Source organism: Chinchilla lanigera, unplaced genomic scaffold, assembly GCF_000276665.1.
Source record: "Chinchilla lanigera isolate Chin_1 unplaced genomic scaffold, ChiLan1.0 scaffold00047, whole genome shotgun sequence".
Lineage (NCBI taxonomy): Eukaryota > Metazoa > Chordata > Mammalia > Rodentia > Chinchillidae > Chinchilla > Chinchilla lanigera.
Window position 1 is genome coordinate 1,143,232 of NW_004955448.1, and position 26,815 is coordinate 1,170,046.

The 26,815-nt window shown below is 36.7% G+C and overlaps 1 protein-coding gene across 2 annotated transcripts in view; it reads left to right on the forward strand.

Annotated features, from left to right (window-relative positions):
• Rnf13 (ring finger protein 13) overlaps positions 1-26,815 on the forward strand; it is a 141,937-nt gene that overhangs the window by 89,556 nt on the left and 25,566 nt on the right. For both annotated transcript variants that reach the window (XM_013518631.1, XM_005393005.2), the window contains exons 7-8: positions 6,020-6,125; positions 22,790-22,883. In XM_013518631.1, coding sequence (XP_013374085.1) covers positions 6,020-6,125; positions 22,790-22,883 — 200 coding nt within the window. The remainder of the gene's footprint in view (positions 1-6,019; positions 6,126-22,789; positions 22,884-26,815) is intronic.

Here is a 26,815-nt window from a genome sequence, read left to right on the forward strand (position 1 = left end):
ATTGCAAATTCTATACACATACGGAGACACACACACACACACACACACACACACACACACACACAGACCCACAAATGTATTTGTTCATTGTGAAGGCCCTGGGTTTAATACCTAATGCTGGGGAGAAAAAAAGCCCCAAAACAAAACAAAACAAAAGATAATGGAATGTATTTCTGTGTGTTGATGCTTTCAATTGGAAACACAAGTTTATTTGTTTTTTGGTTTTTTTTTTTCCGGTACTGGGAATCGAACTCACGACTTCGTGCTTGCCAGGCAGGCACTGTGCCGCTGAGCTAAACCCCCACCCCCCACCACAACTTTATTTGATTCATTTGCTTTTAGAATACAGAGAGCAAGACCCCTCCTGCACTTGTGATTTTTTTTTTTTTTCGGGAGGCGGGGGCGTGGTATTGGGGATTGACTCTCGGACCTTCACAGTGAATCACTCCACAGCCCTTTTGATTTTTTATGTTGAGACAGGGTCTCATTAAATTGCCCAGGTGGGACCCAAACTTGTAATCAGTCTGCCTCAGCCTTCTAGAATGCTGGGATTATATGTGTATACTACTATATCCAGCTCAATTGTGATAACTGAATTCAAAATCAGCAAACAAATTATATTCAAAGAAGTGTAGATTCTAAGTATCACCTACCTTGTCTATCTTGTTCCCATACTTGCCTTCTAAGTAATAACAACTAATACAAATGTTTCTTTAATCCATTAAAATCTTGTGGCAAGTACGTGCCTCTTTTATCTTCTACCCATATATCTAAATACTATTCTCTGTCCTGCTTTGACTTAACAGTGTATCCATCAGGTCATGCCATGAGGTCACAGATACTCTTCATTCTTTTTGTATCTGCATAGAACTCCATTTTGTGGATATGCCTATTAATCAAACAGTGCCCTGTGGATGGTTATTTGAATTGTTTACACTTCTTTTTCTATTTTAAGAAGTGCTACAGTGAATAACCTTATGGATGAGTCTTTTCATGGTTGGCCAGTATACTTTTGGAATAGATTCCTAGAAGTGGTGTTTCTGGTTTCAAGGTTAAAGGTATATCCATCATTGCTGGATATTGTCAAATTCCTCTTCAGAAGGGTTGTGCCTTAATGTATGAGCATGTCGGTTTTCTCACTGCCTCATCAACAAAGTATGTTGTCAGATTTTGGGATTTTTGACTAATCAGATAGGTGAGAAAAATACTGTGCTGTTATCATTTTAATGTGTATTTCTCAAATTACAAGCAAATATGGGCACTTTTTTAATGCTTAAGAGCTATTTGTATTTTGTTTTCTATGAACTCTGTCTTTAGACTGCTTTTTCTATTAGGTTATTGGTCATTTTATTTATTGTGTTAAACATTTATGATATCCTACAAATTTTTTATGTTGACATTTTCATTTTACTTATGGTGCTGGCTTTTCAATAATGTTTTCAAGGTGATCATTTTGTAGCATGTACTGGTATTTTATTATTTTTATTGCTGAATAATATTTCATTATATGGATACAGTGGATTTGCTTACCCATTCATTAATTGATGGACATATAGCTATTTTCTGCAGCATTTTGGCAAGTGTAAACATTTATGTACAAGTTTTTATGTGTGCATATTTTTCTTGAGCATATACCTACAGTGGAATGGCTGGGTTATGTAGTAACTATGTTTAACTTTTTGAGAAACTGCCACATCTTTTTTCATAGTACCTGGCACCATCTTATATTCCCACCAGCAATGTGTGAAGGTTTTAATTTGTCCTTCTAAAGAAGCTGAATAGTCAACTTTGCTAGCCCCAGAAAACCCTGGTGATATTTTTAAAGGAGTTGCACTGTATTTATAAATTAATTTAGGGAGAGTTATCATTTTTAAGATGACGGATCCCCTTATTTAAGAAAGTGGTTTGTCCTTCCATTTGATGTATTTGTGATTGGAATTTTTTTTTTAAGTTATTTTAGTCCAAAATCTATGTGAGAAAAATATTTCTTGTTAAATTTATGACTCATTATTTATTGTTGTTGTAAGTAGAATAACCTCTTACATTACATTTATTAACTGGTTTTAATTTATATATATGAAAACTCAGAAGACTCATTGGTTATATTAGTATTTCTTTATTCAGAAGCAACATTTTTGTAATTTATGTAGTGTCCTTTGTCAGCTTTGGTCTTTTAAAAGCTTGAACTCTGTAGTTTGCAACTTTTAACTAAGAAAGGTGAGTAACTGGTTGACATACAACTTTTCCTGGTGATAGCCAAGGGGAAGGAGTGTTCTGAGCCTACTGAGTAGTGAAGTGCACAGAGACATTGCTGGGGTATGGCCTTTAGGAGGTCATTTTATCTTCGTGGATAGGGAGGTAGATGTTATGGAGATCGTAAGGGGATCATGGATGAGAGAAATGGGAGGTTGAGAAGGGGAAGTGAAAGTTATTTAGATATGTGTATGTACCAATTCCCGAGCTGGATATAATTATTATGTATTGCAAATATATACTAAGAAAAAAAGAAAATGAGATAGAGCAAAGAACCTTGAGGTTTCCTACCATTCAGAGGTCTTTATGTTCTTTCTCCTGGTGAGGGACTCTTATTTTTTCATATTTTGTCCCCGACACAGGGCACAGTGGTTTATCATAATAGATGGTCAGTAAATGGTGGTGAACTTACACTGCTTTTGTACTACCTTGGGACCCTTCAACAAGACACAGCAGTCCACTGGCAGGGATACAGGGTGTGCCACAAATGGGAACCAGGGCTGAGCTCTGTCTAGTGTGGAGTACAGGGTGTTCGTGAGACAGCTATGAGCTTTGTCTGGGGGGGGAAAGTTGAAGAAGTAGTCAGCTCAATTAGTGCTGGTATCCCCAACAGGTGGGCTGATCACTGATGCTTGCTTCAAAAGTTGTCCTATAGTACTGTTATGGTTTAGGTCTAAAATGGCCCCAGAAGCCTCATGTGTTTGGAAAATGGTTGGGTCCTGGGGACACTATACTCTGGATAGTTTAGTCCCCTAATGAGTTTATAGCTAGATGTGCTGTTAGGAGGTGGGACTTAGTCGCAAGAGGTGGATCACTGTGGCTCACTGTGGGTGTGACCTAGGAGGGATACAGTATCACCAGCTCCTCCCTTTATTCTACCTCCTGTTTTCCTGGCCTTGAGCAGCTCAGCTGTCTTCCACCATGTGCCTCCATCTTGTCATCTGTCTTGGAAGCAGGCAAAAACAGGCTAAAAACACACGCCCAAATAAACCTCTCCTCCTTAAAGTTGCAAGTGTCAGGTGTTGTGTCTCACTGACCAGAAAGTGACCAAGGCAAGGACAGAAGGCTGTGGTGTGTGACTGTAACTTCACTGAAGTGTAGGAGTTTAATGGGTAGGACTTGGTTGTCAGAGCAGACAGTAAGGCCAGACTTCATGTATGAACAGAGGAATTGAGAAATTAGGAGGGTTATTCTCATAAAGCTTACGCCTAGATATTGATTTGAAATTAGCCTGGGAACTCACGCAAGGGACATTAAGACATTATTTCCTGGGTTCCTTAAGACTCTACTTCAGTGATAAAATCTTAACTGCAGAGTTTATGGAGTATACTGTATTTAGAGGTGGGCATGGAGGCAGTGTACTAAGATACTAAAGTTGTTTAAGTACTTGTGTTTGAAGTACAAATTCATCGGCACTAGACGGGGATGAATAAATGTACATGCTCAGCTGTGGGCCACCTGGCCAGACAGAGGAAATAAAAGTGAAGCCAAAAGGATTGATTTTCTTCTGTAGATCCCCACCCTATATCAGCACTCTCACTATATCGACCAATAGCAATTTGGTTAAGAAAAAAATAGTATTTTAAATGTACACTGAGCTTTTAATTCAAGATGCTTAAAATCTTTCATCAGTTGCAAGCCATTTAGTGTTCCAATAATATATCTTGACAATAAACTACAGCAGACAAGCATTAATAGGACATGTAGAATATTTGATCATAATCCAGGCCAATGAATTCTAATAGTGCTTCTGGAAAATTCTGGAATTGATTCCACTTTTGTAATTATAAACACACAGGAGGTTTCTATTAAAGTGTTAATTTCTAATTCATGGAGATTTTCTGATTTGTTCTTTTAGCTTATTTCTTCTCACCTAGCAGTTCTGTTTATTTCTGAGTAACCCTGATCTTCTCTCATGGGATAGTGCTTGTTTAACTTGTATACACTGAATGTATCTTAAACATAAACATAAAACCTAAACATAAAAAGAGAAGAAAAAAACTGTAATATAAGAAGTATAAACTTTTCTACTAATGAGATCTTAAGAATTTACAATGAATTAAATTTAGGTTATGCAGTAATCTGGCTACTGTATCTAAGCAATGTTAATTTATAGCACAGTGAAGTAGGGAATTTACAGAGAATTAACATCTCATAGAATGGCCTTTATACTTTAGAAGTGGTACTATTGGCTCAGGGCAGTTTCAGAGAGTTTGTGCTAAGAACTGGGACATATTTACAGAGCTGGCCTTTTGCTGGAAGAGATGATACCCAGTAGGTAAGCGCAGGCCTGCTGCTGCTTTCCCTTTTGATGTATCAGTCATTCAGTATTTTAAACAAAGCTGTACAAATTGCATGTGAAATTCTTTATTATCCAACATTTTGCTATGAAGGACCACTTGCATTTAAGCAGTTTTATCAGTTGGGGAGGGTATTTAAATTCCTGGAGAGAAGTTGCTGCTGTTATCTTTGTGTGTGTGTGTGTGTGTGTGTGTGTGTGTGTGTGTGTGTGTGTGTGTGTTTATAAAGATTAATAGAGCTCCTGGACGTAAGATTAACAGCTTGGGAATAGAAATAATTTGCTTTTATGTTATTTTTCTTAAGTACTATAGAATTCTAAGTACCTCTATTATGGGAGGAGTCAACCTGTTTTTATTTTGCTTTACCCTCAAAGTTATTATTTTACGTTGAACTTTTGTATTATGAACTGTCTGGCTTTACCACCTTAAAAAAAAATCACCAGCAGTGGAACTCAGAATAACATTGCTGGCATCTTACTAGTCTTGTAGAACAATAGACATAATAGGAAGATCAGTCATATTACTGAACATTTTACAGACCCTCCTCTAGGTTAAAGAGATTTTGAAAGTAAAATTTGATGCCATATGTTTGATGTCCATGTAGCACAAATAGTTCACTTATTTAGCAATTTTTATTTTTTAGGTCCCCATCAGTTTTTGTAATAGTAACGTCACAATTCTTAATGGATGATTAGTAAAAAATGGAAAGGTATTCCTTTCACTTCCACAACATACAAATTTCTGTAGTTTATTTCATGGAAGCAGTGGAGAACATGGAAAATAGCGAAGAAACAACTCTTCTGAATTCCTTGACCAGTTTTTAGCTTTTTTTTTTGTTTTGTTTTTTTCCGGTACCGGGAACCGAACTCACGATCTTGCGCTTGCCAGGCAGGCGCTTTGCCGCTGAGCTAAATCCCCAGCCCCCTTGACCAGTTTTTAATTCCATATCTCACAGGTGAATGTAGGATACAGAGACTCTTATTTATTGGTACAGCAGGTGCATGTAAAGCACATAGGGAAAAAGGAGTTGTTTAAAATCAGTAATGGCTCTAGAGTTTTTCTGTAGAAGGAAGAGATAAATGGTAATTTGGTTGAGGTGGGGGTCTTGACATGCTATGAAGGTACTACCATCATTCTTTATGCTAATGTTGCATATAGAATATAATTTTTCCTAGGTTACATGATTCATCAAATAACTTCCCTCTATGATAGACATGGTAATACTTGGTTTTCTTGACCAAGTTGAAGAACATCTTTTTATTATATTGGCAAGTTATTTTAAAATAAATAGATTTGATATAAAGAACATTCCTTAAATTATTGGAAGGCACATATCGGAAACTTAGATGTGTATAGTGGATTTAATCCTAATGTTTGCATATCTTTAGAAAATTTATTTGTTTTTAATATCATAATTTGACAACTCAATAATTGTTTCTCAATGATTAATTTTTGTTCTCTTCTAGGGGCCACATTATCTTAGTTCCAGAATTTAGTCTTCCTCTAGAATACTATCTAATTCCCTTCCTCATTATAGTGGGCATCTGTCTCATCCTAATAGTCATTTTTATGGTAAGTAAATTAACTTTTGTATTTTTAAGAAAAAGGTATGGATGGATCTGGAAAAAAAAAAAAAACCAATGTATTGAGTGAAAGAAGCATTATAGGAAAGAGCACATATTGTATGAGTCCATTTATATAAAGTTCTGGAAAAAGCAAAAATGATAGAGTAGAAAATAGATCAGAACAATAATTGCCCGTGAGGGGCTAGGAAGAGGTGAGGGATTTGCTGCAAAGAGATGAGGGAACTTTTGGAGGTGATACTTGTGTTCTGTATCATGGTAGAGGTTTGAGTATACAAATGTATGGCACTTACTGAATCCACCAAATTGTATACTTAAGTTTTATGTTTTTTATTGTATATAAATTCTACCTCAAAACAAAAAAATTATTTAAAAAAACCCCTAAACTAATGATACGCGTGCGGTAGTATTTTGAGAAAGTATACTGTGGTCTGCACTTTGTGTTCGTTTTTGTCTATTTGTTGTACTTTAAAAATTTAGCAGAAATTTGTTAATTAAGTAATTAAGATAATGTTCAGGGTGTTGTTTGCATTTGTTAAATTGACGTAGCATTTTGTAATTCAAAATGAAGAGTTAAAATTCTGCAATAACTATAGTTTTTTTAAAGGAATATTACTTTTAAGTTCTTTTATTTAACATGTATTTATTTTTTATTAGTACATATTTGCCATACATATTGATTGAGTACATTCACTGTAGGGAACAGGTACATGTACACATGGCATATTCATTTTACTTACCTATCCTCTCCTCTCCATCTCTAGATCCTTTTCCCCTCTAATACCATTTCCTATTGTAATTAATTTTACTCTTCATACTATTTATTACATAAGAGAAACTGTGCAATGTGTATTTGATTTATTTCACTTAGCATTATGGTCTCAAGGTGCATCCGTTTTCCTACAAATGACTCAAGTTTATTTTTCTGTATGTGTATATGTACCATATTTTTTTATCCATTCATCTTTTGATGGGCATGTATGTCATTTCCAAGATTTAGCTATTATGAATTGTACTGATATAAACATGGGTATGTGCATATTACTGTAATACGATATTTTTAGCTCTTTTCAGAAGATACCTAGAAGAGGTATAGCTGGGTCCAGTGAAATTTTTATTCTTAGTTTCTTGAGGAATCTCCAACTGATTTCCATAATGTATTGTACTAGTTTATATTCCCACAAGAATGTGAAAGGGTTCCTTTTTCCTCACTGCCTTCCCAATATGTATTATTATTTAATTTCTTTTTTTTTATTTTAAAGAGAAAAGAACAAAAACAAATTAACAAACACAAAGAGATAAACTAAGCAACATAAAAACAATACAGAATTTCAGACAAGGTGATAGGAAATTAACAATGGTTGTTCTTTTACATATTGTTATCTTCAAATTGGTTACTCAAATAAATATAGGCATGTAAGATTGATCAAACAATTAACTGTTCCTTTCAATAAAGCAATAGAAATTAGTGGTACAATTATCTTAGCTATCTTGTGTGTGTGTGTGTATATATATATACATACACACATATATATGAACATATTTTTCCCTTCCTTCTTTTTTATCTTTTCTGTTTTCTCTCATCCCAGTCATTCTTGCCTTTGGAGTAGTTTTTTTCCCTTTCACAATATCTATTGTACCTTTCAGATTTTATTTACTCTTTCAGGTTCTTACACTAGGGAGACAGTACAGTATTTACACGTGTGACTCTGATTTATTTCACTTATGAGTATGATCTCTAATTGTATCCATTTACCTATAAAATCCTCAAGTTTATATTTCTTTATAACTGAGTAATATTCCATTATATAAAAATGCCATATCATTTTTATCCATTCCTCAGTTGATGGGCATTTGGGTTGTGGCCAAGATTTAGCTATGACAAATTGTGCTGCTATAAACATGGGCACACATATATCGCTGTGGTATGATGTTGTTAGTTCTTCTGGAAAAATACCCAAAAGGGAAATAGGGGGGTTAAGTGGGACCTCTAATCCTAGTTTTGTGAGGAATCTCCACACTGATTTCCACACTGGTTGCACTTATCTAGTGGAGAAGGGTTCCTCTCTCCCCCTAGTCTCTCCAACATTCGAAAATGGTTGATTTCTTGATGAGAATCATTCCTTCTGGTGTGAGATGGAATCTCAGAGTTGTTTTAATTTGCATTTCTTGACTGACTAATGATGTTGAACATTTTTCATATATTTATTTGCCATTTGTATTTCTTCCTCTGAGAAGTATGTATTCATCTCAGATGCTCATTTTTAGATTTGGTCTTTGAATTTTGGGGGCCTGATTTTTTGAACTTCTTCATATGTTGTAGGTAGAAGTCTATTGTCTGAGGGACAGTTAGCTAAAGTTTTTTCTCAGTTTGTGGGTTTTCCTTTTACCCTGTTGGGTGATTTCTTTTGATGTGCAAAAACTTTTCAGTAAGATGAGATCCTAGTTTTGGAGTCTTTGAAGTATTTCCCATGCAGTTTGGTTTTTGTTCATGAACTGTCTGCCTGCCCTTATGTGTTCAAGATTTTTCCTCCTTTGTCTTCCAGTAGGTTTAGCGTTTCTGTTTTAATATTTAGATCTTTGATCCATTTTGGCTTTAGCTTAGTGCGTGGTGATAGACATGGGTCTCATTTTAGTCTTCAGCATGTGGAAAGCCAGTTTTTCCAGCAGCATTTACTAACGAGGCTATCTTTCTTCCAGTGAACATATTTGGTCCCTTTGTCAAAGATAAGGTGGCCAAGTGTGTTTGGAGTTGTGTCTATATCTTCTAATATGTTCCACTGATCCTCAGGTCTGTTTTTGTGCCAGTACCATACTGATTTTATCACATTAGCTTTGTAGTATAGTTTCAAGTCAGGGATTGTGATGCTTCCTGCCTTGCCTTTGTTGCCTGGGATTGCTTTTGCTATTGTGGGTCTCTTTGGTTCCAGGTGAATTTTAGGAATGTTTTCTCTAGATCTGTGAGGGGTACTAATGGTCTTTTAATTGGGATTGCATTGAATTGGGTCAGTTGCATTGATTGTCTTTGCATTGGGATTGCATCTGTGTAGCAGTTTTGGGAGTATGGCCATTTTACAGTGTTGGCTGTTCCTATCCATGAGCAGGAAATATCTTTCCATTTTCTGATATCCTCTTTGTTCTCTTTTTTTTTTCCAGAGTACTGTAATTTTCACTGTATAGATCTTTTACTTTCTTTGTTAGATTGATTCCTAAGTATTTCATTGTTTTGTATGCTTGTGAAAGGTGTGGTTTCCCCAGTTTCTCTCTCAGTGTGTTTGTTGTTTGTGTACAGGAATGCTATTGGTTTTTGAGCGTTGATTTTGTATCCAGCTATGCTACTGAATTTGGTTATTAATCTACAAGTCTTTTGTTGAGTTTTTGGGGTCTTCCATGTGGAGTATCATGTCATCTGCAAAGAATGATAATTTCACTTCTTCCTTTCCTGTCCTTGTTCCCTTTATTTCTCTTTCTTGTCTAATTGTTCTGACTAATGTTTCCAGAACTGTGTTGAATAGGAGTGGTGACAGTGGACATCCTTGTCTTGTTCCTGATTTTATGATGTTGACTTTTGATTTGTCATAGATGGCTTTGATCAGATTGAGGTAAAGACCATCTATTCTGATTTTCTGTAGGATTTTCATCATAAATGAATGTTGGACTTTGTCAAAAGGTTTTTCTGCGTCAATCGAGATGATCATGTGGTTTTTGTCTTTGGCTCTGTAGATATGGTATATTACATTTATTGATTTGTGTATATTGAACCATCCCTGCCTCCCTGGGATGAATACCACTTGGTCATGGTATGTAATCTTCTTGATGATTTGTTGCATTCTCTTCAATAGTATTTTGTTGAGTATTTTTGTATCTGTGTTCTTTAGGGAGATTGGGCTGTAGTTTTCTTTTTTGATTGGATCTTTCCCTGGTTTTGGTATCAACACAGTACCTGCCTCCAGAAATGAGTTAGGGAAAATAGCTTCCTTTTCAATTTCATTTAAGAGTTTGAGCAGTATTGGCATTAAATATTTGAATTTCTTGTAGAATTCAACTGTGAATTCATCAGAACCTGGGGTTTTCTTCGTTGGTAGGTTTTAAATCACATTTTCTATTTTGTTGATATTGGGTTATTCAAATTTTTATTTCTTCTTGATTCAGCTTTTTAATTCATCCTTATCTAGGAATCTGTCCATTTCTTCTTTGTTTTCCATGCTATGGGAGTAAAGATTTTCAAAGTAGGTGTTGATGAGCTTCTGAATTTCAATAGGATCTGTAGTGATTTCCCTCTTCTCATTCCTTATTGCATGAATTTGAGTTTTTTCTTTCCTTTTTTGGATAAGTTGGCTAGGTGTTTATAAATTTTATTTATTCTTTGAGTAAATAACTTTGATTTATTAATCCTTTGTTTTGTTTTCTTCATCTCAATTGTGTTCATTTCTGCCCTGATCTTTATAATTTCCTTCCTTCTTTGGACTTTGTGCTTGACTTGCTCTTTTTCTAAAAGTTTGAGGTACAGCATTAGGCTACCTATTTGTTCTTGTTCTGTTTTCTTGATGTGTTAGGTCACCACTATACATTTCCCTCTGAGGCCTGCTTTCATTGCATCCCACCGATTCCAGTAAGTTTATTTACATATTCATTTGATTGTAGATATTGTTTAATGTCTTCTTTAATTTTATCTGTGACCCATTGGTTGTTCAGGAAGCTGTTAGTTAATTTCCATGTGTTTATGCAGTTTTTGTTGTTCCTTTTGTTATTTCCAATTTCATTGCACTATGGTCAGATAATATGCATAGGATAATTTTAATTCCTTTGCATTTAGTTAAACATGTTCTATGGGCTACTATGTGGTCTGTTTTAGAGAACATCCTGTGTGCAGCTGAGAAGAATGCGTTTTCTGATGTTGTGAGTGGAACACTCTGTAAACATCTACTAAGTCCATTTGTTCACAAGTTTGGTTCAGTTTTGTTTTTTGTTTGCTGATTTTTTTGTCTAGTTGATTTATCTCTTTGTGTCAGTGTGGTATTAAGGTCCCCCACAATTGTGTTATTAGTTATTTGGTTTTCATGTCTATCAAGATTTGTCTTATGTAGTTGGGTGGCCCCATATTTGGTGCATACATATTTATGATTGTTATCTCTTCTTCTTGAAGTTTTCCCCTAACAAGTATATAGTGACTTTCTTCATCTCTTTTGATCATTCTTAGTTTGAAGTTCACATTGTTTTCAAACAGAATAGCTACTCTTGCTTTTTCTGGGTTCCTGTGGCATGGAGAATTGTTTTCCATCCTTTGACTTTCAGTCTGCGAATTTCCTTTTGAGTTAAATGTGTTTCTTGTATACAGCATATTGTTGGACTTTGTTTCTTGATCCTCTCTGCCAGTCTGCTTCTTTTGATTGGTGAATTGAAGCTGTTTACATTGATGGTTATAACTGGTATGTATTGGCTTATTTTTGCTGTGTTATTTACCTGCTCTTGGTTTCCTACTTCTCTGTGTTTAATTGCTTGCTGTGCTTGATGGTTCCTTTCTATTATTGTTCTTGAAATTGTGGTAATTTTTGTCTCTTTCTAGAATATCTTTTAGTAGTCTTTGTAGGGTTGGTTTGGTGTTCATGAAGTTCTTAAGTTGTTCTTTGTAATGGAAGTATTTTATTTCTCCATTAAATTTGAAGGATACTTTTGCAGGGTACATCGGTCTGGGTTGGAAGTAGTTTTTGTCTAGGACCTTTGCATACTTCACTCAAAGCTCTTCTTGACTTGATGGTTTGTGTTGAGAAATCTACCATGATTCTGATGGGCTCTCCTTTATAGGTGATCTGTTTCCTTTGATAGCTTTTAATATTCTGTTCTTTTGCTGAATTTCTGCAATCTATTATATATCTCAGTGTAGATTTATTTTGGTTATGACTAACTGGAGTCCTATATACCTCACTTAACTGTATTTCCGATTCTTTTTCCATGCCTGGGAAATTTTCTGCTATTACTTCTGTAAATGGTCTTTTTATGTTGACTCCTGCTGTTTCGTTGACACCTATTAGTTTTACATTGTTTTTCTTTGCCTCATCTTGCAGCTGTTGAATGCTATTTCTTGGTTCCTTGTTATTTTTAAGAGATCTTTCCTTTTACAATCATTACTTGCAATCCTGTCTTGAAGATCTGAAAGTCTATTTTCAGCTTCATTCAAACGTTTTTGCCAGCTATTGTTTGATTTCTTAATGGTGGCCATTTTTTGTGATATAAGATGGAAATGTGGTGTTGTTTAATTAGCATTTCTCTAATGATCAAAGATGCAGAGCACTTGTTCATGTGCTTATTTTTACTACTCCTACTGAGAAGAGTCTATTTATTTATTTATTTATTTTTTTGGGTTTTTATCTGGTACCAGGAACCGAACTCACGACCTTGCGCTTGTCAGGCAGGCGCTTTTGCCGCTGAGCTAAATCCCCAGCCCCATGGGTCTATTTATTTTAATTTACCTCTTTTTGCTTAAGTGTTTAATTTTGAGAGGTCTAATTTTTGTGAGCTCTTTATATTTTCTAGGCATTAGTCATCTGTTGGAGGAATAACTGACAAATCCCCCCCCCCCATTTTTTATGTTGCGTGTTCATTCTGTTGATTTTCTTTTCTCTGCAGAAGCTTTTCAGTTTGCTATAATCCCATTTGTCGATTCTTGATATTATTTCTTGTGCAATTGGTGTTCTGTTCTGAAAATCCTTGCATATGCCTATGTCTTCAGGAGTTTTATTTATTTTATCTTCCAGCAGATTCAGCGCTTCTGTTTTAATATCTAAGTTTTTAATCTATTTTGATTTTATTGTAGTGCAGGGTGAGATATGTGGGTCTAGATTCAATCTTCTGCATATGGATAGCCAGTTTTCTAACTAGAGAGGCTTATACAGTAGAGACAGAGTTTCTTGAGGAATCTCCAAATGTTTTCCATAATGGTTGTACTAGTTTGCATTCCAAACAACAATGTAAAAGGGTATTTGACCATGGCTAGCAGACTTGACCTAACTGATCTTCAACATGCAGCACAAAAACAGTAGACATATGAAAAAGCACAGCAACAAGTTGTCTCCGACTTTAGTTCCTCAAAAGCTAATCCCACAAACACTAAAATAGAGGAATTTACTGAAAGAATTAAAAAACCAAATGGTCAAAATGTCTGAAGAGCTTAAAGAAGAAACATAAGAACTTTCATAAGGTGTTTAGTGAGCTTAAAGAGAATTTTATTTAAACAGATAAAAGATTTTACTAATAAAATGTTTGATGAGCTTAAAAAAGAAATAAACAATAAACTGAGTTAAACAAGACAAGATATAAATGTCCATGTTGGTAAAGAATTAAAGTATATGAAAACAAGGGAAGCAGAAATCGAAAATATGAAACATTCAATAAAAAGCATGGCTAACAGATTTGACCAATATGAAGATAGAATACGATAAATTGAAGACAAGGTGAATGTAGTAGATTATAAATCCAGTGATAGCCTAAGAATGAGTAAATGATATGCAAGCTAGATCTAACAGCTGCTAGATGACACAGAGAGCAATATCAAAATTATAGAAATAAAGGAAAAATTAGGGGGCAATTCAAAGATATAAAAAGTTATTCATTGAAATCATAGCAGGAAACTCTTGAAATGTAAGGGAAGAATTCACTATTGAAGTACAAGATGCATACAGAACCCCAAATAGCCATAGCCAGAAAAGACACCCTCCACAACACATTGTAATCAGTATTCTAGAAATTGAACAAAAAGAGAGAATACTAAAGCTGTTAGAGAGAAATCAGCAAGTTACTTATAAAGGCAAATGTATTAGAATTAAGTAGATTTCTCAGCACAAAGGTTAAAGGCAAGGAAAGCTTAGGAACCAAGTTTTTGAAAGCCTAAATGAAAACAGTTGTCAGCCCAGGCTTCTTTTTTTGTTTTTGTTTTTGTCTTTTGAGACAGGGTCTCACTATACAGTTCAGGCTGGACTTGAGCTCACTTTGTAGCTGGTCTTGAACTTGCAATGATCCTCCTGCCTCAGGCTTTTGAGTGCTGGGATTACAGGTGTGTGCCACCATGTCAGGCTCCAGACTTCTTCTATAATCTGCAAAATTAGCCTTTAGGATTGAGAGAGTTGTAGGACTTTCCCTGACAGAGATACCCTAAAGAAATACGTGACCACTAAGCCACCACTGTAGAAAATACTCAAGGGACTACTAGACAGAGACAGGGAAGCCACCAGCCTCAACAGAAAGAGCCCAACAGAAAGTAAGCAAAAGGAAACAAACACTGGTGGGTAGGGGAAGGGGGTAAATCAGAAAGAAGGTGAAAAGAGAAATAATAATTGAAAGAAAGAGGGAAGCTCATACTCTGTTGGCATTATTTTTATATCTGTAATAGAGGGTTGGTGCAGAAGAGGTTTGAGAGAATATTTGTGGGAGCAAGAGAAGGGACACAGGTGAGAAGTGTGATTGGTGTTTGAGGGAAGCTCTGGGCAGGTTGGAGCCTGGTAATATGTTGATAGTTAGCTGATGTTTATACTCTGCATGTTCAGTTTTGGTAAGGGTTACCCAGACTTGCTCATGCAATGCACTACATAGATTAAATTAATTAATCTGGTTAATTCTTGTTCTTTGCACATATCTAGTTACTGCCCATATATATGTTGGGTGAAAGAGGGAAAGCAAAAGAGGGAAGATCAAGAATAGGAAAGAAACAGCGAAGGAGCACAGAGAGATAGGAAAATGAAACCAAAACAGAACATCCCCACAGAGTTCCGCAAACGTAAAATTAAAGCATCCACACAGTCCTCTTTATATTGCAGCCTGAGTTCAACAAGTGAGCTCCCTGCAGCCCCTATTATCACAAGAGGAGAAGCTTTGACCTGTAGGGGTTGAGGGTTCTGGACAGAATTCGGGTCTGTTCTTTCTCACACCTCCACCCTCTGCAAGTGTCACTGTGACTGGAAGGTGCTTTTTTCCCTCACACTCCTCCTGGTCTCCAGGCTGCTCTCCTCCCAGTGACTGTTCCATTATGTGCCAGTGAATGGAGATCCTCATGGATCACTGAGCCCACCTCCACACTGGAATCCACACTCTGAGATGGCTAACTGGAGGCCTTGCCTTTGTCCTAGGTTCAGATACCCTCAGTTATGTCACAATGGTGTGCTCAACACGTGGCTTTCTGCTGTTTTCTACACTGGCCCATTAGATCTCTGCTCTCTTTTCTGTACACCAAATGCTGTGAAGGCCTGTGTGTTCTCCCTCCAGAAGTCTTCTGGCAAACATGCCACATTCATTCTCTGGCTAAGGTGTCATTCTCTGGCTACCTCTTATGCTTCCTCCTTTGCTTTCTGCAAAGTGTCACTCTCCTGCCAGCAAACTCTATGGTGAGTCAAGGTTGGGCTCCAACTTGTAATCCTCCTGCCTCAGTCTCCTATATTGTTATGATTATAGGCATGTCCCATCACGCTTGACTTGTTTCCTCCATTGTTAACACTTTAACATAACACTTTAACATGAGAGTTGTCTTGGTTGCTTTCTCATTACTGAGACAAAATACCCAACACTCACAAGTTAAAGGAGGAAAAGTTTATTTTGGCTTACAGTTTGTAGAGATTTCAATCCATAATTAGCTGGCCCCAAGGCAGGGTAGCATGCATGGCAGAGAGGCATTGCAGAGGAGAAACCATTCATGGCAAAGCAGGCAAGAGGCAGCAGGGTAGCAAGCAGCAGCAAAGCAAGCCTGCCTTCCTTCTTTTCCCCTTACATTCCATCCAGGCTATAAACCTATTGATTGGTGCTACCCACACTCAGGGTGGGGCTTCTATCATGTACACCCTTAATTCCAGTATCACCTCTTTAATCTACATTCATCCACCCTAATCTAACTATCTTCAAACCTCCCCACCTATGACTGCATGAGGCTTTAGGGGGACATCTAGATACGAGCCATAACAAGAATTTTGTCAAAAGTAAGAAACTGATATTGTATATTATTATATAGTGAACCTTACCGTTTGTTTGAATTTCATATTGAATACTATTTTTTCATTAATAAACTACTTTTGTTCCAGTATCTAATCCAGGGGGACCACATTGTATTTATCATGTCTCCTCTCATCTGTGGCAATTTTTCAGTCTATCCTGGTTTTTCATGAACTTGATGGTCTTGAGGATAATTTGCTAGGTATCTTGTACAGTGTCTTTTTTTTTTCTTCTCATGATTAGACTGAGTTAGGCTTTTCAAAAGGATCTCACAGTGGTAATGTGCCCTTCTTATCATGTGTTATGAGCAACGTGATCCCCATTAACACCATTATTGTTAACATTCCCTCATTGTTTAAGGTGGTGTTTACAAAGTTTCTCCATTATAAAGTTAATAGTTTTCCCTTTTCTTGCTCTATTTCTTTGAAAGTGAATCTCTAAGTATAGCCTACTATAAGTAGGGAGGGGCAGGAATTAAGCTGTATCTCCTGGAAGGGGACACACACACACCACACACACACATGCACACACACACACACACATTCAGAAATTCTTCTTTTTGGAGACTGGGTCTTTCTATGTAGTACAGGCTTTCCTTGAACGTGCTTATGTACCCCAGGCTGGTCTCAAACACAGTGGTCCTCTTGCCTCAGTCTCCCAAGTGCTGGGATTACAGGTGTGCACAGTATTTTCTTTGTTCTACTTTTAGAATGGTTATATTGCTTTTTCTTTTTCTAGTTTAAGTGGCTGAATTTTTATTATCTTTTAACTTTTCTTTTTAATATCTGCAATGATATTATAAATTTTTCATTAACACTTTAGCAGTAACTCTGCTTTTGATAAGGAATATTTTTATTCTCATTAGACGTGTGTGTGTGTATATATATATATATATATATTTTTTTTTTTTTTTGTACCAGGGATTGAACTTGACCTCATGTTTGCCAAGCAGGTGCTGTGCCATTGCGCTAAGTCCCCGGCCCTAGATTTAAATTTTTATGAGACATTTTATTGTTGTTTCTTTGGTTCTCGATGTTTCCATCCATGGGAAGTGGGGACTCAGTGACTGTGACTCATAGCATTTCTCTGCTTTTGCACCCATTTGTTTTAGGGGAGAAGAAGTGTCTTATCTATGAGGTACACGGGAAAAATAGAGTCAGACTACACTTTCAGTAGGGTCTGGGTGTTCATTCACCTCCATCAGGATTGGTTCTGCAGTTCGGAAGCAGGAAGTAGAGAAGGCTTATTCTACCCTAACATCGTCTTTATTTGTATCTGAGTGGTTAAGACTGCTTAATTCTATGAATCCATAATAAGTTCTGTTTCTTTCTCTATTGGTTCATTACTTCACCTTCCTCCATCTGCCAGATCATGGTCTTATTTCCTATATTGTTTAGAATCTAGGTGGAGAGGCATGCTAAGGTGTAAGGGAACATGAAAAGCCAGGATGGCCATGGTTATAGGTGAGGCTGGGGAGGGGCAGTAATTAGGAGACAGTGCATCAGCATGACTCCAGCATAGGCACAGCTTTCGATGTCCCGTAATCAGAGTTAACCACAGTGGTAAATTTGGTTACCTAAGGTAACCAAAGTCAACATGTAGACACTGTTGTGGATTTTGGTATCAATGTAGACTGCCACAAGGGCTGGCAGGAGACTGAGCTGGGGAGGGCTGCTGCGAAAATGGGCTGGCTAGGGGGCGAAGGACTGCTGCGTACGTACAGTGACTGAGCCACAAGAGTGGCTGGATGGGCGAGGTGAGCAGCTGAGCAGCCAAGAACGAAGGCACGTGCAGACATTCCCACGGCCTCCCCAGCCTGAATGGGTGACACCGCATAAGGTGGTACAGAATTGTGCAGCCTTCATCACAACTGTCTGTACTTCCCTTGCGTTGTCATATTTTCTGAAACAGTGCTAAGCAATAAAACAATACTGTGAGCCACATTTTATGATTATTTTGAGTTTTCTGATAGCCAAATTTTAAAAGGTAAAAAGAAACAGGTGAGATTAACTTCAGTACTTTGTCTATTTAAGGCAATAAATCTAAAACGTATTTTAACATTCACTTCACATTTGTTTTACATTCTTTGAATACTAAGTCTTTGCAGTCTTGTGTGTAGTTTATATTGACAGTACATCTCACTTTTAAAAACTTATTTTTAACTAATACATAAAAACATAAAATCTGTAAATATTAATGAGGTTTACAGATTGTAACATTTGATACATATATTCATTAATGTTTAAGCCAGGTTAAACATGTATAGTCTGAAATATTTATTCATTCTTCATGTGAAAACTTTCAAAATTCTTTTCTCTCTAGCCTTTTGAAATATATTGCACATAAGTGCTATCTCTGGTCACCACACTCTGCAGTAGTACCACAGAGCCTGCACTTGTGTGACTGTAACTTAGTACCCACTGACCAGACTACCCCACCCTCACCATCACCCACCCCTCTGTCCTTGATCAGTGGGCAACCACTACTCTGCTCGCAATGTACATGGGACCAACTCTTTTGGATTCCACATACGGGTGGGATTACACAGTACTTGTTTTTCTGTGCTTATTTCACTTAACATAATCATCTCTGCTTCCAATCATCTCACAAATGCCTGATTTCATTCTTTTTTGTGACTAAATCGTATTCCATTGGGTATATATACATTTTCTTTATCCATTCATCAGTTCGTGGATACTTAGATTGTTTCAGTTTCTTGACCATTTAAATAGCGCTGCAATAAACATGGGAGTGCAGATTTCTCTTCAGTATACTGATTTTATTTCCTTTGGGTATATACTCAGTAGTGGGGACCTGAAGATCATATAGTATTTTAATTTTTAATATTTTGAAGAACTTTCCTGCTGTTTTCCACTATGGCTGTACTAACTTACATTCCTGCCAACAGTGTACAAGGGTTCCCCTCTCTTCACATTTTCACAGTGTATGTTATCTTTAGACTTTATGATGCTGGCCCTTCTGACTGGGGTAAGGTGATAGATACCTCAGTGTGGTTTAGATCTGCATTCCTAATGATTGGTGATGTTGAGCGCTTTTCATATACTTATTGACCATATGTTTATCTTGAAAAGCAGCTATTTAGACTTACTGCCTGTTTTAAAAATCTTTTTTTATTTGTTTTTTTCTGAAGGGCTTTTGGAGTTCCTTGTCAGATGTATACATTGTAAATATTTTCTTGTATTCCCTAGATTGTCTCTGCATTCATTTTTTTTTTTTTTTTGGTCCTTTTTGAGACAAGGTCTTGCTCTGTAGTTCAGCCTGGCCTTGAACTTGCTATGTAGGCCAGACTGGTCTTGAGCTCACAGCAGTCCTGCCTCAGCCTCCCAAGTGCTGGGACTTCAGGAGTGGGCACCACGCTCAGGTTGTCTCTGCATTCTGTTGATTGTTTTCTTTGCTATGCAAAAGCTTTTTAGCTTGATATACTTGCATTTGTCTGTTTTTGCTTTTGCTTCCAGTGCATTTGTGGTCTTATACAAAAAATTCTTACGCATTACAGTTTTCTGAAGAGTTATACCTGTATTTTCTTCAAGTAGCTTCATAGTTTCAGGTCTTACATTTAAGTTTTTAATCCATTTTGAGTTGGTCTTTGTAACTGGTGAAAGATAGGGCCTAGCTTCGTTTGTCTGCGTGTAGTTACCCAATTTCTCCAACTCCCTGTGTTGAAAACACTGCTCTTTTGCCATTGTGTATGTTCTTAGCACACTGTTGAAAAGCAGTTGATTGTAGATGCCTAGGTTTACTTCTGAGTTCTCTATTCTGTTCAGATGGTCTAATGCATAATTTTATGCCAAACACCATGCTATTTTAATTGTAAGCAGCTTTGTATCATTTTTTTCTCAGCATCTAAGTTTTTATTAATGTGAATTTTTAAAAACAAGTATCCATACCAGTGTGAGAGGGGAGGGTGGGGGAGGAGGGCAGGGCAAGGGGGAGGAGTTCTGCTCTATTGGTAGTAAAGGTCCAGGTTCATCTTATCGTGGATTTCATTTGCACTTAGCACAGACTTTCTTCCCCAGGGAGTCATTGCAAACAGCCTCTATCATCCTGGCGGGAGCCTGAATCACCTCAAACCTGCCAGTGCTACACCCTCTTTGTTTGAGCACTGAGCTCAGGTCATTTTACCATTTTTGAAGTCAAATAATGAGTCCTGCTTTGTTATTTTTGCTCAAAGTGGCATGGACTACTTAGGGGTTTTTATGGTTCCATTCAAGTCTTAGAATTGTTTTTTCTAGTTCTGTGAAGAATGCCATTGATATTTTGATAGAGACTGCACTCAATCTGTAAGTTGCTTTAGGTAGTACGGGCATTTTAACAATATTGATTCTTCCAGTCTCTTTTTTTTTTTTTAATCAGTGTCACAGCTGTCTTCTAATAATTTTTGCTTTAAATTCTATTTTACATGATACATTAGATTTTCTTGTGTTAATATGTTTATGTTATATCTTTATTCATCTCTATTTTTCACTTTTGACATTAATATGTAAGTTTTAATCTTTTTAGATAGCATAAACTTGGATTTTTTCCTTTTACAATATGATACACTCTTTTGAAAAAAAAACACTGGTGAACTTAATCAACTTATATTAATTGTGGTAACATATATTGGGTTGTTTTGTTTTGTTTTGAGACAGGGTCTCACTATGTAGTTCAGGCTGGCCTTGAACTCACTTCGTAGCCAAGGCTGGCTTCGAATTCACAGCGATCCTCCTGCCTCAGCCTCCTGAGTGCTGAGATTATAGGTGAGGGCCACCACACCTGGCTTGGGGTTAATTTATATTGTTTGCATTTTACTGATTTTTTTTCTTCTATGAAATTTGTATTAACTTTTACTTTTTCTTCTATTTATTTGAATGCTTATGTTTTTTGCTATTCTTTAGTGGTTACTAAAAAATTTATTGAGGTATGATTGCCATATAATAATATAATACATTGTACTTATATTTTACAATATGTTTTGACATGTATATGTATATACACACATACCAGTGAAACTGTTTCCACCATAGTAAACATAATTAAATGTCCATCACCTCCAGTGCTTCCTAATATTCCTTACTAATCCTTCTCCTTTTGTTTTTTCAATTTCTCTTTCATGTCCCTTTTCCCCCCATCCTTACTTACAGATCTGACTTTGTTCACTGTAGATTACCTTGCATTTTCTATACCTTTGTATAAACAGAACCATGAAGTATGCACTCTTTTGTGTCTGACTTGTTAGCAGAATTGAAAATTAATATAAATCATTGACATATTATTAGTTCCTTTTATTCCCTAATTGTGTTCCATTGTATGATTATACCATAGTCTGTCCGTTAACCTTTTGAGGGACATTTGTGTTGTCTCTAGGTTTTAGCTATTACAAATACAGGCGATGTAGACATTTATGTGCAAGTTGTGTGCACATGTACAGTACTTTTGTTCAGCTGGATATCTAGGAGTGGGATGGTTGTGTCAAATGATGTGTTTTAAATTTGTAGTAAATTGCCAAAGTGATTTTCAAAGTGGTTGTACCATTTTACAGTCTTGCTTAGTAGTGCATGAAAGTTCCAGTTTCTCCATTTCCATGTCAATGTTTGATATAGTCAGTCTTTTAGATGTCGTTATTCTGGTAGGTACGAAGTAGTATGTAAGTATGATTCCGAAATTTGTACTTTCCTCTTGACTAATGATGTTGAGCATCTCTTTATGTGCTTACTTGCCATTTGTATGTCTTCTGTGGTAAAGTTATCTATTTCTTTCAATAGGATTGCTTTTTTAAATTGACTTTTGAGCATTCTTTATTCTGGATACAAATTCCTTTATCAGCTATATAATGTGGCAGTTAATCTATGGTTTGTCTTTTTTTAAAAAAAGGTATTCATACTTTTATTTTTTATTTTCATATATTTTTCCTAGCAGTATCTTTTAAGGATAGACATTCTTACCTTTTTTTTTTTTTTTTTTTTTAACATGTCCTGGGGTTTGAAGCCAGGACATCCATACTAAGCTGTATCCTCCCCTACCCCTCCTTTTTGAGGCAAGTTCTTTCTGCTCACTGAGTTTCTCAAGGTAACTTGAACCTGCAACCCTCCTGCTGCCGCCTCTCAGAGTGTGAGGTAGTTCTAACTGTGATGTAGTCAACTTTGTTAATTTTTTCTTTTATGAATGGTGTTTTTGGTATTTGTTTTCCCTTTCATTCTCTCAAGCTTGGCAATTTATACTTCAAAGTGTTTTGTATGTTTTATTTGACATTTATGAACATTGATAGTAGAAGTATTCTGTCTTAGCTCTGTCTGTTATGCTGCTAGAATTGAAAGTATAATAAATATTGGATGTGTTTGAAAATTTTATTAGTTTGTAACTTAAAGAAATCTCAACTTCTTGTTCTTTTTGGCCCATTGGAATCTTGGTAACTGTAATCTATTATTTTTATTTTACAAGCAGTTATATGAAATTTATAAGTCTTCTATCAATAAGTGAAAAGTAATCAAGGTGAATAAACTAAATATTCAAAGGATAATATGTGTTACCTAATCACTTTTAATTTAATGCTTTAATAACCTAGTTGTGATTAGGATTTAAAGTGTTTAGAGCAGCTATCTGGAAACTTAAGATACTTGTTAATAGCTATTTTTTATTTGCATGTTTACTGTCTGATACATTTTTTCGCTTTTATTTCAGATCACAAAATTTGTCCAGGATAGACATAGAGCTAGAAGAAATCGACTTGGTAAAGATCAACTTAAGAAACTACCTGTACATAAATTCAAGAAAGGTAAGTAAATATTTTTGTTTTCCAAATAATCATAGTTTATTTCATAATACATTATGATCATACTCATACTGTCCTCTGAGTTCATGTCATACACTATGGCTCATAAAACAGTTAATATGAATGAACGTTTATGGGAAATGGTCTTTTGCCATAGTGCCTTGGTGAAGGCAGGAAAAGGGTGCATAGTCTGCCGCAAATTTAAAAACGGTAATGCAAATAACCAAAAAGCTTTTTATTATCACTGTAATAAAAGTTTTAAAATAATGTAAGTGAATGAAATTCTTTTCTGTACAAGAGTGGTCTGCTCCTGCTGACCTTCCTCCTATTCTGTCTCCCACCATGTACCATTACATATTGTTGTATTAACTGAAATCATAGGTAGCTACTAAGGGTCTATATGTTATAGGTGTCATCGCATTTAATTTTTATACTTCTATGAAATGGATAGTATTGTTACAGGAAACAGAGAACTGGAGAGTCTTAGAACTTTAGTGTCACATAGCCAGTATAGATATAGATATAGAGGGGTGTGGATCTAGCACTATAGCCAACATAAATTCCTTTCTCCATGTTTAATGAGTTTTTAATATAGGCACATGCTTGTTAAATCCTTTCGGGTAGTACTTCCCAGTCTTTGTAATTTCTTTCTTTTTTTTTTTTTTTCTTGTTTTGAGTCAGAGTCTTGCTATGTAGTTCAGGTTGGCCTTGAACTCACTGTGTGGCCCAGGCTTGCCTCATACTTGTCATGATACTCCTCAAACTAATGGTAATCCACCACACCTGGCTTATAATTTCTTATACCAATAAAATTTTTTTTGTTGTTTTTAAATTCAGCAGAGAAAGAGTGTAGAGAGGGGAGAAAGGACATTATATGAAACAAATAGAGGCATGAAATATACTATGCTATCATTTTATAGTGTGACTTGTTAAAATTGACTCACAGATCAGAACTCAGATGCAGATGAACTTTAGGAATCAGTTTGTTTTCCTTCCTTCTGTCCTTCCTCCCGTCCTCCCTCCCTCCCTCCCTCCATCCATCCCTGGGTCTTGCTATGCAGTCTAGGTTGGACTTGAACTTACCATGTAGCCCCAGCTGGCCTTGAAACACATGGCAATCCTCTTTCCTCAGCCTCCAAGTGCTGGTGTTATAGGCATGTGCCACCATTCCTGGCTTAGCTCTTCATTTTGTGTGTTTATTTTTGTGTCTTTTAAACACAGAAAAAAATTTAAATGATGTTGAGTTTGCACTGAGTTAAAAAAGTATAAGCAAAGTTGGCTTTTCCTTTAAGTAAGATGAGTCAATATTATAGGATTTTGAACAGGAGGATGGCATCTAAATTAAGCACTAAAGGTATCTTTCTGCTGCTATATTTAGAATAGGGTGTAGGGGTTAAAGACACAAGCCAAGAGACCAAGAGACCAGATAGGAAGTTATCTCAGTAATCCAAATGTGATATAAATCTGACTTGGGTCAGAATAGTAGCATTGTGGGAGGTGAAGAAATCTTGAAATTCTACCTATATCTGGAGGATGTAGTACACTGAATTTATTGATGGACCAGATAGGTGAAGAGGAAATAAGAATGATTCCGTATTTTTTCATCTGAGCAATAGGAAGGATGGAGCTTCTCCTTCAGAAAGGTCCTTAACCAAAAATAATGGTTAATATGTGGTAGAGAAAGTTGGGGGATAATAGGAGATTGGTTTTGAACCTTGGAGTTTTGTATGTGTACTAGACATTATAAGTGAGCCTGAGGGAAATAAGTATTGGCATAAAGATGTATTTAAATTATGAGCCTGGGTAAGATCACCAAAGGCATGAATATAGATAGAAAAATACCAAAGATACCTTGGGGTATTTCAATATTAAGTAGAAGAACAGAAATCAAATAGCAGCAGTGGAAACTGAGCAGGAATAACTACTTAGAAAATCTCGAGGACTGTGGTTTACCACACTAAGCAATAAGCTAAGCAATAAAAATGTATCAAGGAATAAAGAGTGAAAACCTGCATCAGTGGTCCCAAAAAATGAATGAAATGAGACCTGAGAATTGACTATTAGAGACTGTTGATGATCTTGACAAGCAATTTTGCAAGCATGGACTGAATCCATTGAAATCTGAACAAAAATAAACCACTCCTTCTTTAAGTTGCAAGTGTGAGGTATTCTGTCTCAGCTGTGTGAAATGAAAATACAGAACATTGTTACCAGGAGTGGAATCATTGCTGTGACTATACCTGATCATGTGTTTCAGAAGCCTTTGGAACTGGGTCATGAGGGTATTTTTCTTGAAAGACTTTTGGAGATTCAGACTAGAGAAGCCCTAGAATGTAAGCAGTGCCTAATGTGCATACTGAGCAGAGCTCAAAAGACTCAAAAGACCAGAGTGCAGATGGAATGTGAACAATAAAGGCCAGACTCATGAGATTGAACTCTCTGTTGGAAACTGGGCCAGGGGCAGTATGTGTTACACTCTGACGAAAAGTTTGTTTTTACATTTTGCCCATGTCCTGAGACTTTGCAGGAGACTGAGATTAAGGGCAAAGGACTAATTAATTTGGTGAAAGAAATTTCAAGGTAGCCCAGTGTTCAGGCTGTGGGATGGTACTGCTGGCAGCTTTTAGCCAAATCTATACTAAAAATCAGGAGAAAGAACAGAACTGAATAATTTAAAATGTTTGTGGTCTCACCAGAAAGGAAGCACATACAAAGTTGGGGTATAGAGACGCATCACATGGCTGATGAAAAGATTTGCAATAAAAGGAAGCCAAGTACTTTGCATTATGACAATAGGAAAAATGGGTTGAAGACATCTCAGGAATCAGCAAGACCTCACCTATCATAGCTATAAACCTTGTATTTGAGAAGAGAGTCCCTGGACCCCCTACCATAGAAGAGCTGACTGAGGAATTAGTTCCTCGGGATTCACTTCACCATGCTTAGCCATCCAAGGAACTCAAGAGGCTGTTGCAGCCATAGTTCAAGGGACCCTGGTTACTGTCAAACTGGTGGCAGACCTTAATGTCATCCATGGATGCAGAGTTTATAGGCATGCAAGAGGTATGGGGTCATAGAGGATTGCACCCAGACATCAAAGGAAATCCTGGGAGGCCAGGCATGATACACAAGAGAGGATGATCTGTGAAACTCTGGGAATAAAGTTGAAAATGTAGTGAAGCCCTCAAGAAGTTGGAGATGCCAGGAACATAGAATATCTACTGAGGAAAGTCATAGGCAGCAAGGGGAGCCAAACCAGGAGAGAGACAGGCCATTTGGGCTATAACCAGCAAGGCCATGGGCCAAGTCTTGCCAAGCCCTTAACAGCTTACCTCTCACTACAGCCTACTCCAGATACTAGAGAGGGAGCTACAGGATGTAATGTTTGCCCTGCTAGATTTTGGTCTTACTTTGGTCTGATTTCTTTGGACCCCATCTTCCTCCCTTTTGAAATGGTAATGTTTATCCTGTGCCAGTGTATGTTGGAAGTATTTACCTTTCTTTTTGATTTTCTTAGGGGCTCAAGGCTAAGATTTTATCCTGAGTTTCAGAGGAGACTTTGGACTTGGACTTTTCAGCAAATGCTGAAATTAAGACTTTGGAAACTCTTAGAGATTGAATAATTTTGCATAGAGAGATGTGCATGAGTCTCTTTATGCCCCAGGAGTGGAATGTTACAGCTTAGATTGAGAACATCCTCCAAAGGCCTCTTGTGTTCACAAGTAGGACTTGTGGAAGGTGATTGGATCTTAGGGGCACTATACTTATTTGTAGATCAGTTCATAGCTGATACGCTATGTAGAGTTTGGGCCTGATTGGAGAATGTAGGTCATTGGGGGTTTGACCTGGAAGGGTGTCCTGTTGTCCCCAGCTCCTTCCTTTGCTGTCTGCTTCCTAACTGCCATGGAATAAGCAGCATTCTGGCACTGTGCCCT